Here is a 14,822-nt window from a genome sequence, read left to right on the forward strand (position 1 = left end):
CCTTTACATTCAGCGAACATTTAGTGCTACTTCAGCCTTGACAGTTGACCTTTCAGTCTGATTGGCTTTAGCCACAATAATTGCAGCAGCTGCAGTACAGGCGGCCCAGAGGCTGCTTAGGAACCCAACTTCTCTCATTAGATCTTACTTCATGCATCCTAAAATTCAACCCCTCTTTGCATGTGTGTGCAAATTCTCTTGTAATGCCTGTTAGAGGAGCTGAGCAAGGTGCAATTTCCCCCCCTCCCCCCATCCCTTTATTTCCATTTACTTTCTCCCAGCGTTTTGAATATTCCTGGGAAGGAGGGAGAAACCTCCAAATCCTTTCCTGTGCCCAGGGATTTAGTCAGTACTGATTTATCTTTTCCTCTCTTTGTATACCCCAGTAAGACCTAGTGTGAAAAAAAAAAAGCAACAAACAAACAAGCTAGACTGTTGTAATTTGGTCAACCACTCGGGTGCTATCCATATCCACCATTTCAACACACTCTATTTCCTCACGGTTTTCAGGGTTCTTCTTCTCTTTCCTCTTCTTCTTGGATGGTGGCAGGAAAGTCAGTATCACAGGTAAAATGGCAAAGCAGTGAAAGAAGGTGACTAATGCTATTAAAAACAAGCACCTGAACAGTGTACGGGTCAAATTTGAAGGCACAGCTGCAAGAGGAATCAGACCAACAATATAGCAGAGGTAGCTCTGCAAAATAGCTACCCCATGCACTTCCAGGGCATTTTTCACCCATTTAGTTCTTGTGAACTCTTTGCCCAGGACAAAGGTCGATAACAGTGGAGCACAGTTGTCAATTGTATAATTAATTCCATAAATTAAGCACAAGACAGAGATACAATCGAGTTCCACTTTCCACAGGGTCATAAAACCTATAACTCCAAACTCAACCGAGGCGACAGTAAGAGTGAGCCAGACGTTGATCAGGGAGTCTGCCACCAGGAATGCAGAGAAGAAGAGCAGAAATAAAGCACTGATGCAGGAGTTTTGTAAAGGGGCTCCCACCGAAGAGGCGTAACGATCCATGTACACAAAAGATGGATTGAAAACGATGAATTTCACCTTGGAGGTGAGAGAGAGCTTCCTCAAGGTCTCCAGGAGGTCGTAAAGTTCTTCCCTCTTGGTTTCCATCGTCTTGGCCACCAAGAACATCCTGGAGGCCACGACGTCGACTTCGTTGTTGTATTTCTTGGAAAAGATGATATCCTCGGAAAAATGGGCAAACTGAGGGCTCTTCAGGAAGGAGTTCCTCAACATATCAGTGAAGTTCTTCTTGGGCAAGCCGGTGGATATGTTGAGTTTCCTAAGGTAATTTAAGTAGCTTTCAAACCAAGATATCCTCACGAAGCCCTTGGTATACTCCAGCACATCCTCCTGGACGCTGGTGTTCCAGTACTCGATGGACTCGTAGATGTAGAAGCCGATCACGGGGCTGTAGTTGCTGAAGTACTTCTGCTGGGCTGTCGTATACTCAATGGTCCGCGTGGCTGTCGCTACGATGTTGCTCAGGTCTGACCCTTCACTGACCTGCAGGTAGCCCATTAAGGCAAAGGAAATATAAACAAGGTAAAAGAGAACTACAAAAGGCTTGACGTAAGTGTTTGTTATCCAGTCGCAATAATAGCGCTTCAGGAACCACACCAAAAGATGACTCTCATAAGTGTTTGTCTCCTCTGAGTCTGCCGTGTCCTCACTGAATTTGGCTGTCAGAAGAAACCTATACCAGGCAGGCTTCTCTTGCAATACCTCTGGCTTTGGTACCTTTCTGCAGAAGATGCTATGCTGGTAGTTGTTTTCTATGTAGCCAGTAAACACCAGGCTGGAACCATAAAAGGAAAGTACATAGAGGTAGTTGAAGAAAATTGCAATACAGGAATTGCAGCAGAATATCCTGGCTGCTTCAATGTTAGTGAAGGGGCTGGCACCTATTCCAAAAGTGACCAGGTACATGGCAGTGGTGAGAGAAAACGAGAGCATGGAGTCTGCAAACACAGCTGCAGTCCTCTCTTTAACGTGTTGGTCTTCTCTAGTTTTCCTCCAGGAGGACAACATTTCAAAAGTCCCATACAACCCATGACCTAGGACAGAGAACAAAGCCAGTGTTTAAAGTGGGGAAAGGCAACGTCAGCATGCGAAAAGAATCCAAGCAGACACAGCTGCCTGTGACCTGTGCTTGAAGGAAACGTCCTGCAGAGGAGAGAGACGATTATAGAGGTCTAAGCCACCGGAGAGCATTTGCTACCTGACTAACAAACCTTACTGCCAGAGGTGGAGGACAGTTCTGCGCTGCTGGCACAGGCTTGATGGGTTAAAGGGGGGAAAAAAGGGATTTTTATTCATTTTTTTCCTCCCTTGGTTGGCTGTTTCATTTCATTATTTGGGAGTGCCTGTGATGGAAGACTCTTTGAAATTAGATTTTTTTTTTCCTGCTGATGGGATCTGACCTGTGGTGAAAACAAAGAAATAAGACCTCGACCTTGAAATGCTTATGCTGGGAGTAAAGCCTTAGTTAGTTGCTTTGTAGAAAGTCTGTTCAGAAAAAAAAAAACACTTCATTTCAGCTGAAAATGATCAGTTAGATCAGTTAGATTTTGCCACTTGCTGCCTAGATTTTCTGTCAGGAAAAAAGAAATCCTAGAAACAGGACAAACAGGAAAAAGCAGAGAGAAATTCTGGAGATGCAGAATGGTAGAAGTGAAATGAAACTGCTTGTGGCATTGCTCTTCTTATTTTAATGTATCTTAGGCCCTGGAAACTCAAATGCAGCTCCATTTTTCTTGGCAGTTCCTGCATTTGGTAATGTATTTAATTAACTCTTAAAATGGAGATAGCATTCATGAAAGGAGGTGAAAACCTGCAGGATTTTAGTCCTCTGTTTGACACCCAAGTGCAGGTAAATTGGGCAAAGCATTTGATTTGATCTCAGACCTTGGTTGGTTGGCTTCCCTTTGTGGTTTCTGTTTGTTCATTGATGGCCAAGTCACATCTGGAGGGAACAGACCTCTGCTCTCGCCTCTGAGCTGGGAACACAGCCACTGACCAGCTATCAGGTGAGAGTGGCTGAGTTAAAAGCAGGTTGCTGTTTTACACAGAGGTGGATGGAAAAGTACAATCTTTGTACCACACCTCAAAGGGGAGACTGTGATACCTTCACATAATCATTCATACCATGTCCAGTTGTGCTTAACAGACCCTTTCCATCTAATCCCACCCTCTTTGCTACCTTTTAATTGCTTCTTATCCTTATTCCTTTGCTGGTTTTGCTGTGTCCCCTGTCTACATCTCTGGTCTGCTCTTGCATTATCCTCAGAAAATCCCAAAGTCAGACCATGGTGGTTTTGCTCCTGATAACAGTAGCTAAAACAATCAGTGCTGAATTAGTTGCTGATGACACCAAAGTGGACTTTTGAAGCTGATATTCCAGTCAGGCAAGTCAAGGTAATTCACAGATCTCTGTGAGACTTTCAGGCTGCCTGCAGAGCACCAAAACTGCTGTATCAGCTCTGCTCTCTCTGCCTGTAGATGATCATCACTTTTGTCACAAGGGCCATTATGAATATCCATGAAGAAACCCTCAAACAAAAGAGGTATTTCTGAATAAGCAGAAACCCAGAAAATGTATTAGGGAGTTGAAACTATATGATCTTTAAGGTGCCTTGCAACCCAAACCATTCTCCATGATTATGTTTATTGTTAAGTGCTTCATATAAGGTGAATATTTTAGTAACCTGACAAAGTAACCCTTTTGTGGCCTTTGTACTTTTTACTGTATGGGTTGCTATAGCTGATTCACTCCACCCTTCCTTCAAGGGATATAGGTTCACAGAATGGTTTAGGTTGGAAGGGACTTCAAGTATCATCTAGTTCCAAGCCCCTTGCCCTGGGCTGGGGCACCTTCCAGGTTGCTCAAGGCCTCATCCAACCCAATCTTGAACACCTTCAGGGAGGGGGCATCCAAAACTTCCCTGGGCAACCTATTGTCTCATTGCCCTCACTGCAAAAATTTCTTCCTAATCTCCAGTCTCAATCTGCCCTCCTCAAGCTTCAGTCCATTCCCTCTCATCCTAGCACTACAAGCCCTTGTAAGAAGTCCCTTCTGGCTTGTAGCCCCCTTCAGATACTGGAAGGCTACTCTAAGGTCTCCCCAGAGCTTTCTTGTCTCCAAGCTGAACAGCCCCAACTCTCTTAGCCTGTCCTCACAGGGGAGGTTCTCCAGCGCTCTGATCATCTTCACGTCCCTCCTCTGGACCTGCTCCAGCAGCTCCATGTCCCTTTTCTGCTGGGGACACCAGAACTGGACGCAGAGCTGGACGCAGTACTCCCATCCTATCCGTTGCTTACCAGATGGCAGAGCTGGTCATTCTATTAATGCTGAAGAGAATAGGGATGGGGCACTTTATAAACAAGGCCAAATGCAGAGCTCATAACGTGAGGTAATAGGACAGCTGGTGTGTCTCCTTGTCACAGTCACCTAGTATTTAAAGTAACAAAGTCTGTGCTCTCACACATCAGATACCTTACCTACATAGCTATTGGAGTCGAACACTGACCACAGATGTCCAATGCATAGCAATACTAAGGTCCCGCTTCTGGTATGGCATTTAGTCTTCATCTTAATTTTCCCAGACAATGTTTTACAGCTGCTTTCAGAGGCCAGGTCACGACTGTCAATTTGATAACGAGCACTGTGCCCTCCCTTAAAGCTAATGGGGAATACTGGAACTCCCCAGATGGAAAATCAAGCGAAAAGCACAATCGATGACTGGCACCCCGTTGCTAATTATGCTTCAAATAGTTATGTTCTAGGCTCAGTAGGGAAAGCTATTAAGCTTGCTTTCCATGTGCTCTTTGTAAAGACAGCCTGACCTTTATTTAAATGGAACTGATCACTTGCCAAAGCAGGGAGTGAGAGGTTTAATCCGTTTATGGTTCCCATAAGTCCTGCAGACAGGCTCGTCTGAGAGTTTCACATGGCATCGTAAGCGCTGGCTTGGAGTGAGCCAAACAGAACGAAATGAGGTCATTGGATATCACAAATTACTCCCATCATCAGCTTTAGCTATAGCATGAGCTTTTTTAATAACCCAACATTGACCTCATTCATGTTTATAAATACATCAAGGGGGAGTGCCAGGAGGCTGGAGCCAGGCTCTGCTGGGTGATGTCCAATGCCGGGACAAGGGGCAATGGGTGGAAGTTGAGGCACAGGAAGTTCTATGGAAACAGGAGGAAAAATATTTCCCTGTGAGGGTGCCAGAGCCCTGGCACAGGCTGCCCAGGGGGGTTGGGGGGTTGTGGAGTCTTCCTCTCTGATGAGATTCAAAACCCACCTGGATGCCTTCCTGTGTGACCTGCTCTGGCAGGGGGGTTGGACTGGATGAGCTTTGGAGGTCCCTTCCAACTCCTAACCTTCTGTGAATTTGTTGTTAATAGGCTTGTGTCTGAAAACACTCAAATAGCTGCATTAATGTGGCAAGCCTATGACTTGGTAATGAAAACCATTAGAATCTAGAGCTAACTAAACATGATGCAGAGCATGACCTTTGAACATGGATAAGATTTTACTGTAAGGGTTACAGAGCACTGGAATGGAATCCTCGGAGAGGTTGGGGAGTCTCTTTCTCTGGAGACTTTCAAGGCCTGTCTGGATGTGTTCCTCTGTGAGCTGAGCTAAATTGTGTGGTCCTGCTCTGGCAGGGGGGGTTGGACTCAATGATCCCTTTGAGTCCCTTCCAACACCTAACATCCTGTGATCCTGTGAACCTCTGGTAATCTGACTCCTGATACCACATCTTTTCTTTCAGTGTTTAGAAACATTAAAACAAAATTAAAAAGTCACAATTTGCTCTTACATAATCTTCAGGACTACCCTAAAATGGAATCCAACTTAGAGAGCTGCTCAAGGAAACACACCAAGTGGCATCATCACACATGGGCCACAAAGGCAGGAGAAAAAACACTCAGTCTTCTATTTTAGGGGATGTTCCTTTTGTTGTTTGCTAAACAATCTGTGTGCTAGGAATTGGTATTTTCCTTCCATTGCACAGTCTGTTTGTATGATAGCTGCAAAATTCTCATTTACCTTAAGGAAGAGAAGCCAAAATGACAAACCTGCACACTTCTTATTTTTGTCTGCATCACTGGCACTACTGACCTGATCCTGCATCCTCTCAGAAAAAGATTAAGCCCAAAGTCCTGCACAAATCCAGCATGGCAGTCCATGGATTAGCCTTATTTAGCTAGAATGGGATTTACCTAACCTAATTTTCTCCTCCAAACACTGACTGCAAGCACAACTTGGGGTGGCCACCTCCCTTGCTGTCTTAACTCACTGATGCCTACATAAATGTAACACCACAGAGGTAGGGGCAGACAGCTCCATGGGAGCATTTAGTGAGATTTCTGTCATTCCAAACCTTCCATCTTTTGCATCCCCTAACCACTTTGCACTGATGATGTCTAATCCTCTCCCTAGTGCTACGTCTCCTCTCTATAAATATTGATGTGAAGGTGGCAAACTTTTCCCTTGCAAATAGATTCTGTAATTGCTTTAACCGATTTCCTCTTTTTAATAGAGATTTAGCCACAAATCAGTAATGATTTAGAGCAATTTGTTCATTATTCACAGTCATTCAGTAAATAATGAATATGAACTCAAACAGCTAATGGGCTACTGGAGATCTTTTCCTGTTGACATTTGCTATTATGATTCACTGGTCATGCCCTACAGTCAGGCTGTACCAGCCACGAGCAAAGAAGGAATGCACGGAAAGCTGAGATGTTTTCGAGGCAAGGAGGTTCTGAAAGGGCAAAGGAAGATGTTAGGGGAATGGGAGAAAGCTATGGGACAAAATGAGGGCTAAACTTTTTTGTCTCACTCTCTTTTTCTCCTACTTTGCATTGCAGGAGATACTCCTATCACATGCCTTGGGCAGAAATCCTGGCTTTTGCAGCCAAAGAAAATGAAGGTAGCCACTGCTATTTCTGAGGAGCTTGCTAGGTTTTCACTGTCTGAGGTGAGTTATCTTAAGTTTTAGAAGCTACCAACAATACTAGCAATAAGTCAGTTAGTTAGGGCTAGCTTGACTACAGTGCTTTTTACCTGCAGCCTCCAAAGAGCTTAACTACAGTGCTTTTACCTGCAGCATGCAAATGCCATCGAAAATGTCCCCTGCCTCCTTCAGGATCAAGTCTTGCCATTCCATATACTCTGCAAAAATCAATGCAGAGCATGCACAGGACAAAAAAAAAAAGCCCTTGTAGGAAGTTGTGAAAACTAAGGCAAATTTTTTTCTGTTGCTGAAAATGATCAAATTATTTGCCTCATTTTAAACACTGCTGATGTGCAGGCAGCACTTCAGTGGTTCTTTTTAAGTACCATTTTAAAATCGTCTCCAAAAAGAAATGCATCTGTACCCCTGCTAAGTAGCTGTTAAAAGCAAGAGGCTGTTATGAATGGGCATTGGCAGCACAGGCTGAAAGTTGGCTCTGCTCCTGACTGGCATACGGCGAGACCAAAGCAGAGGGAGGTGAAGGGATTCAAAGCAGCCCCAGAGCTTGTGGGAGGGCAGCGAAGTGACCTCCTGGTCACCAGAGTCACAGAGCAGCTCTCTGTTCTCCTGGTTTAATTGCTTTCCTAAAACAAAGGCTGCTGCCTGCTTTCATTGTTTGAAAATTAAGGGATACATTCAATTTCACACTGAAATCATGTCAGGTTTTGATCCTCTTGTAGTAAAAGGAGACTTGAAGTTTCGAATAGGCTTCTTCTGTAAGAGAAAGTAAGGGGAAGGGCTGAGGACAAGGTTTTGGTTCCCCTTCTTGCAGTTTTACCCACCTCTGAAAGCACTGCTTTGAAGGTCGTGTGTCTTACTGAAATCTCTGGATTAAGTACCACTCACAGGTGGTGAAATTCCAACCTTCTGTGTGGAAGGTGGCATTTTAGGGGTAATTAATTTTATTCATCCCATCTTAACACAGCGGCAGATGAACCGCTAATAATGATTGATCTCTGCCTCGATGAGGCTAAATGCTGCACCGCTACGTATGTTGCCCATTAGCTGCCAGAATTAAGAGTAATAAAGCACCAAACAATCTTTCTAAGGGGCAGACAGGACTGGAATTGGCTGGAATGAGGAATGAATCATGGTAGGATGGATGGGAGTCTTGTAAGCCGGGTAGGCAAAAACGTGAAGTGGGAGCACGATCTGACAAAGTCACTGAGGTAGAGTCTGGGGTTTGATTTAAGGCTTTGGCGCCTATTGTCGTGGCTGCATCTTTGTCCCACTATCAGTTCAGCTGGATGAATGCTGTCTCACTTCGGTTGATTTAAGCCTGAAATCATCCCACTGAACAGGAGAGCTTGTCTGCAAGAGGAATTTAGTGTGCTGTGCACAAGTGGGTGAATTTACAGAGGGCCAGCAAGCTTGCACCAGCTCGCTTTGTGGCAGTCCGGGGAGGACAGCTTGATTCACATTCAAAGCAAAATGAAATATCAGCTGGAGAGGCAAACTCTGGATAAATGGACATGGAAGAGGTAGGATGGTGTAAATTCATCCCCCCAGCTTGCTGCCAGCACAGGCACGGTCTCACGAGCGGAACCGGTGCACAATGACCGCGCGGCAGATCGGAATCAGAGCACAGGAATTGCTCTTTCCAAAAGGATACCTGGAATAACATAGGATATAATGAAGGCACAATGAATTTTCCTAGCTGACAGTATTAAAAGTAACAATGTGCACTGCTCGACACTGAAATTGCTTTCTGCAGTAATGTCAACAAAGAGGCTGAGATAATTTCCCCCTGCTGACTTATTTTTTCCAGCTAGATCAGTGAGCTCATCAGCTGCCATCCTCTGAACAGCCAAGGCAAAGGGCTAATCCACGCTCCCTTTGTCACAGAGAGTTGCAATCAACCGGTCGTTGACTAAATACCAGCCTGCCTCATGCAGCCTCTCCCAGCAGGCACAATTTAAACTTGGAACTTCTAACAGGTTCGAAGTGCTACTGAATATTCAGGCAGAGCAAAAGAGCTTGCACCCAGCTGAAGCAAACATCTCACCAAAATAATAAAACACTGCATCTAACCGAGGTTCTTGCAGCGTGCAGACAGAATTAGCACCAAGGCTAACTCACAAGACAGCTTGCACTGAGTTCATAGCAGTTTAGTGGCATGGGCTGAATGTGCATTAACAGGCTGCTGCAACTAACCAATGTCCACATTTGTGGTCCATAAATGGCACTGCAGTATCAGTGTGAATGCCAGAGCTCAAAGAGGGGATGTATCATCAGACATCCCACTGCATGAAGGCTTGCCCGTCCCTAAGCTCTTCTGCTGAGCAAAGAAAATGCACTGCAACTTCTGCTTGCTTTTCCTACACTTGCCTCAGTATCTCTGGGAGCCCAGCTGGGAGTATAGAGTGGAATCTATAGGATGCTAACATCCTGTAAGGTATTCATCTGCTCAGCTGCGCTTCCAGGCAGCAGCACTCGTCTCAGAACTGTGGCAAGGGGACTGAGGGTGGTAGGGAATCAAGTAGCCTTAACTGCATCCTCATGTGCAAAGTGAGTGAAGTCGCAGCCACCCAAGCACAGCCTGACTTCATTTCATGCCTCCAAGAACAGGTTCAAAGGGCATAAGCCTGACTGCTATGTGCAGGCATGGTGTGTGGATTAAGAAGAATGAAGACAGATACAGGAGGGAATGTCCTCATACAAGTGTTGGCTGCACTCACTGTAATGATTTCTTTGCCCCCTGTTACACAGACCTTGCATATCTGTAGTGTAACTGGATTACAGCTATGACAATTTACCTCCCAAAAATGATGGCAATGCTGTTGAGTAGGTTCAGTGTTTACAATTTTTGTTTTAAAGACTACTGAATTTTACATGTTGATCACTAAGGTCTACTGTGCATGAAGATGTTTACATCCAATTGCTCCCTGCTCTAGAAAAAAATATGTGGACAGGCTGTAAAGTGTCCAGAGAAGGGTTAGCAGAATGCTCAGAGGACTGACAGCCCTGCCTTGTAAAGAGAGGCTGGGAGAGCTGGGTTTGTTCAGCTTTGAACAGAGAAAACTCAGGGGAGACCTCATTACCATGAACCAGCACACAAAGGGTGGCTACCAGGAGGATGGAGACTTCCTTCTCCCAGGAAGTCCCATGGAAAAGACAAGGGGGAATGGGGACTATTTACTGCTGGGCAGATTCCCACTGGATTGCAGAAGAAAATGTTTCCCCGTGAGAACAGCTGGATATTGGAATCATCTCCCAAGGGAAGCAGTGGATTCCCTTATGCTGAACAGTTTCAAGATTCAGCTTGGCAGGGTGCTGGGCCAGCTCACTATCACCTAGAAAGATTGGACTAAATGGTCCTTGGAGTCCCCTCCAACTTGGCATTCTGTGATTCTGTGATCTTTTAAAAGGAGAAAGTGAAATTAGCTATGTCAGTTTCTTAGGTATCTAGGCATGATACAAGTAGCCCAGCCTCTGGGGCTGCTTTATGTTTGGATATTAGCCATGCACTCTCAATGGACTGAGAGGCTGAGCTCTCCAACCCTGCTTACAGCAGCACTGCCTATCCCCATCAGCAAGCCCCAGGCATGCCCAAGTGTTTGTCAATTTACTGCTGGGCTCAAAACCACAAGTATCTTGGTGTGTTCACACCAGATTAAAACCTGCCTCACTTTCTGGAGAGAGAGTTGTGTTTTCTGCTCTGTCTACTTGGCATCAGAAGAAGAGAAACCTAAATATTCAATAATATGCTCCCAGTGTCTGCTGTGGTTCACAGCCGTGGGTGGCTGTGCCCACAGAAGGGCACTGCTGAAGTGTCCCTGCACAAAACACTGTATTGGTTGGTTAGAGCAGAGAAGAAACCTTCAGCTGGTGCTCAGCACTTCATGGTTGGAGACCAGAAAGTTATTTTTACTTGTAGATCCTGTGGAAAGACTCTCTGAGGACTAGGGGGAATGGAGCAAAGCTGGAGGTGGGTAGATTCAGACTGGAGGTGAGGAGGAAGTTGTTGAGCAGGAGAGTGGTGAGAGGCTGGAATGGGTTGCCCAGGGAGGTGGTTGAGGCCCCATGGCTGGAGGTGTTTGAGGCCAGGCTGGCTGAGGCTGTGGGCAGCCTGCTCTAGGGTAGGGTGTCCCTGGCCATGGCAAGGGGGTTGGAACTGTCCGATCCTTGTGGTCCCTTCCAACCCCCTGACTGATTCTATGATTCTGGGCTGTTAAGTCTGTGTTCAAATTGCTTAATGTATGGGCAGGAAAACAGGGTGCATGTAGAAATCCAGCAAGAGGTTTATGCCTCATTGAGGTCTTGTGTAGCACTGCCAGTCGCAGCTTAAAAAAGGCTACATCCCTCAGCAGACTCATTTGTGTCTGCTGCACTGAAGTCATTTTGGTCTCAGTCTTCTGGCAATGAACACCTGCCATAATATTCTGTATTTCACACGTTTCTAAACTCCATAGCATCATCTAGTTCTGATCTCCCTGCCACGGGCAGGGACACCTTTCACTAGACCAGCTTGCTCAAAGCCTCATCCAGCCTGGTCTTGAACACTTTCAGAGTGGAGCCAATCACAACCTTTCCAGGCAACCTCTTCCACTGTTTGATTATTCTTACATCTTCTAATCTAAATTTACCCTCTTTCAGTTTCAAACCATTGCTCCTCATCCTATTACTGCAGGCCTTAGTAAACAGTCCCTCTCCAGCCTTCTGTAGCCCCCTTCAGTTACTGGAAGGCTGCTCTAAGCTCTCCCCAGAGCCTTCTCTTCTCTAGGCTGAACAACCCTAACTCTTCCCATCTGCTCTCACAAGAGAGGTTCTCCAGATCTCTGATCATCTTAGAGGCCTTCATCTGGACTCACTCCAACAAGTCCATGCCCTTCTTATGCTGGGTGCCCCAAAGCTGGATGCAGTACTCCAGATGGGAGTCTCACAAGAGCAGAGAGGCAGAATCAGCTGTCTCAAACTGCTTTTGGAAATGCAGCATATTAGTTCTGTGTTCTTCTGTGAAATAGTCTTGGTTTGGCCAAGCTTAGCCCTTTCTAACTCAAAAGTACACATTGCACTAAGAATGCACTGACAAGCAAGAATCATAGAAACAAGCAGGTTGGAAGAGAGCTCCAAACTCATCCAGCCCAACCTAGCACCCAGCCCTGCCCAATCAACCAGACCATGGCACTAAGTGCCCCAGCCAGGCTTGGCTGCAACACCTCCAGCCACGGCGACTCCACCACCTCCCTGGGCAGCCCATTCCAATGCCAATCACTCTCTCTGCCAACAACTTTCTCCTCACATCCAGCCTAGACCTGCCCTGGCACAGCTTGAGGCTGTGTCCCCTTGTTCTGTTGCTGCTTGCCTGGCAGAAGAGACCAACCTCACCTGGCTATAACCTCCTTTCAGGTAGTTGTAGACAGCAACGAGCTCTGCCCTGAGCCTCCTCTGCTGCAGGCTGCACACCCCCAGCTCCCTCAGCCTTTCCTCACAGGGCTGTGCTCCAGGCCCCTCACCAGCTTTGTCACCCTTCTTTGGACACTTTCATGTAGATGCAGAATTACATGGCAGGTGCTACTGGGCTCATCTCACATCTCACATGCTCACATTCTTGTCAGCAGGCAAAACTGAAAACTATTGAGTTTTGGACAGATTTTATGCATGCTATGTAAGAAAAGTTTATATATACACACACACACACACACACACATATATATGTATTATATACTACTTAAGGGTGGATGAAAGCTACCTGCGACCATCTGCACAAGGTTAATGCTTACTATGGTACAGAACAGCCAAGTGACATGACAATTCCTGAAGGCAGAGTAAGACCCTGAGTACATCTAGGGCAAAGTCATATTTCAAATATCTCAGCCCACAACCCAAAATATTGATTGCTTCTGTGAGGGTTTTCCTAGTGGGATATGGATTTGTTTACCACACTTCAAGGTCCCCTTTCCTAGTGAGAAAGCTGCAACCAAAACCTCTCAGGCATAACCTTAAATTCTCATGTTTCAAGTGATGCTGAACATGACTCTTACTCCTAATCTACAGCTCAAGCATGTGAAACAATGTTCAAAGAGTTGCAAAGCTTCAGTTAAAGCACAGAATCAGAGAATCATAGAATCAACCAGGTTGGAAGAGAGCTCCAAGCTCATCCAGTCCAACCTAGCACCCAGCTCTATGCAGTCAACCAGACCTAACTTTTTTTTAACTGAAAACAGAGTAATAATTAAGTCATTGTATCTTTGGAACTCAGCTTGGGCTTTCCACCAAGCACCTAATTTACTCCAGTTTAACTTAATCTATCCCCACCAGTGTTCTCTGCCAGAATGCAGAGGTATCATGACCTAAAAATGGTAAGCCCCATCCCTCTTCTCCTCCCCCCAGGCTCTTGTCTGTTGCATGGTTGGGGGATGACATGTATCAGGTGCACAAAATGGGGACCACCACTCTCAAAGAAAGACCCAAGAATGAAGTCAGATCAGTTCCTGCTGGCCTTCCCCTGGTTCTCTTTGATCATCCCAGTTCAGTATACTGCAAAGTGGACCAGAAAGTATTTCCTGCCTCTATGCATAGAGTCCTGAGGGAATTCAGTAATTGAAGACAATTAGGATGGTAGAGCCAAACTCTCCATACCCTTGACTGCTTGGGACTTCTCTTGACAAGCTCTTACACTAAACTACTGCATGTATTGACTTCCCTGCAGTTAAAAGAATGAAGACAGTGAAATGAAAACATCTGTCTGCTCCTGTTTGCATAACTGAATGCTCATTAAATGCACTGCATCATCTGCAACACATTTTTCATGTGAGAGAAGTGCATAGTGGAGAACTACCAGTCAAGTGGCAGCCTCACTCAAGGAGTGTACACCACTTTGTTCAGTATTAAACTGTTCTCTGGGCTGACTTCATACAGACACAGCTCCCCTTTTCCAAAAGGCATTTCATGTACTGAGTCATCAACCCTCCTGTGAAGCCAGGAAGCATGCACACGTGTGAGATTTCACTGGGGTTTGTGGTGGTGAAGAGGGAACATGGACACATGTTGGCTGTGTGGCTATCACACAGGGCTGGTGACAAGCTCTGCCACCTGCTTTTACACTGCAGGGAGAGGGCTGGCACAAGTGTCTCAAGTACTCTGCCACTGTGTGCATTTTTAATCCCCTTTTCTCCCCATGCATTTGTGGCTTCATGGTGTTTGGATTCCTCAAGAGCCTTGGGGCATCATCCTTCTGTAGAACTGGAGTGAGGGAGATCAGCAGGCAGAGGAGATGGTCACCTTGCCTTTGGGTGGAAAACACTGGTGAGAGGACTCACTGGTACACTGAGTGAGGAAGGGTGGCCTAGGGGCTTACTTCTGCTCTTCTCTGCACAGAAATGCTAGGTGATGCCTGAGGAACTGCAGAAGATTCCTGTCTGCTTAGAATGCCCAGGAGGAGACTCAGGAGAGGAAAAAGGAACAAAGAGGAAAGTGAGAAGCCTGGAATTCTGCTCAAGGTAGATAAAACCAGACTAATTTGACTGATTTATTAGAAGAGTAATGATAGGGACAAAACATAAAATGCTGTAGGGCTGCAACTGAGCTGTGCAGGATTGAACTGTGAAAGCTGGAGTGAAAAAAAAACAAACAAGTGTACTTCCAGGGCACCAGCACGAAAAAAAGCAAGAATGAGTGGTGTAAGGCTGAAGCAGGTGAGATATCACTGCAGGGTATGGTGGAGACCTGCTTGAGAGCCAAGGAAGTTACTGAAGAATATAGGGTAGGAGCAATGGGCCCAGCTGTGGCTGTGGAGTTGGGAGGACAGGAGAGAAATCAAAAAA

The 14,822-nt window shown here is 45.7% G+C and overlaps 1 protein-coding gene across 2 annotated transcripts in view; it reads right to left on the reverse strand.

Moving 5' to 3' along the window:
• Positions 1-211: 211 nt before the first annotated feature.
• Positions 212-14,822, reverse strand: part of PTCHD1 (patched domain containing 1) — a 41,447-nt gene continuing 26,836 nt past the window's right edge. The window contains exon 3 of one of the 2 annotated variants that reach the window (XM_064152006.1): positions 212-2,082. In XM_064152006.1, the coding sequence (XP_064008076.1) occupies positions 428-2,082 (1,655 nt within the window). In that variant the 3' untranslated portion in view covers positions 212-427. The remainder of the gene's footprint in view (positions 2,083-14,822) is intronic. The other variant, XM_064152007.1, reaches the window with a different exon arrangement.

The sequence above is a fragment of the Pogoniulus pusillus genome, chromosome 12, assembly GCF_015220805.1.
Source record: "Pogoniulus pusillus isolate bPogPus1 chromosome 12, bPogPus1.pri, whole genome shotgun sequence".
Taxonomy (NCBI): Eukaryota; Metazoa; Chordata; class Aves; order Piciformes; family Lybiidae; genus Pogoniulus; species Pogoniulus pusillus.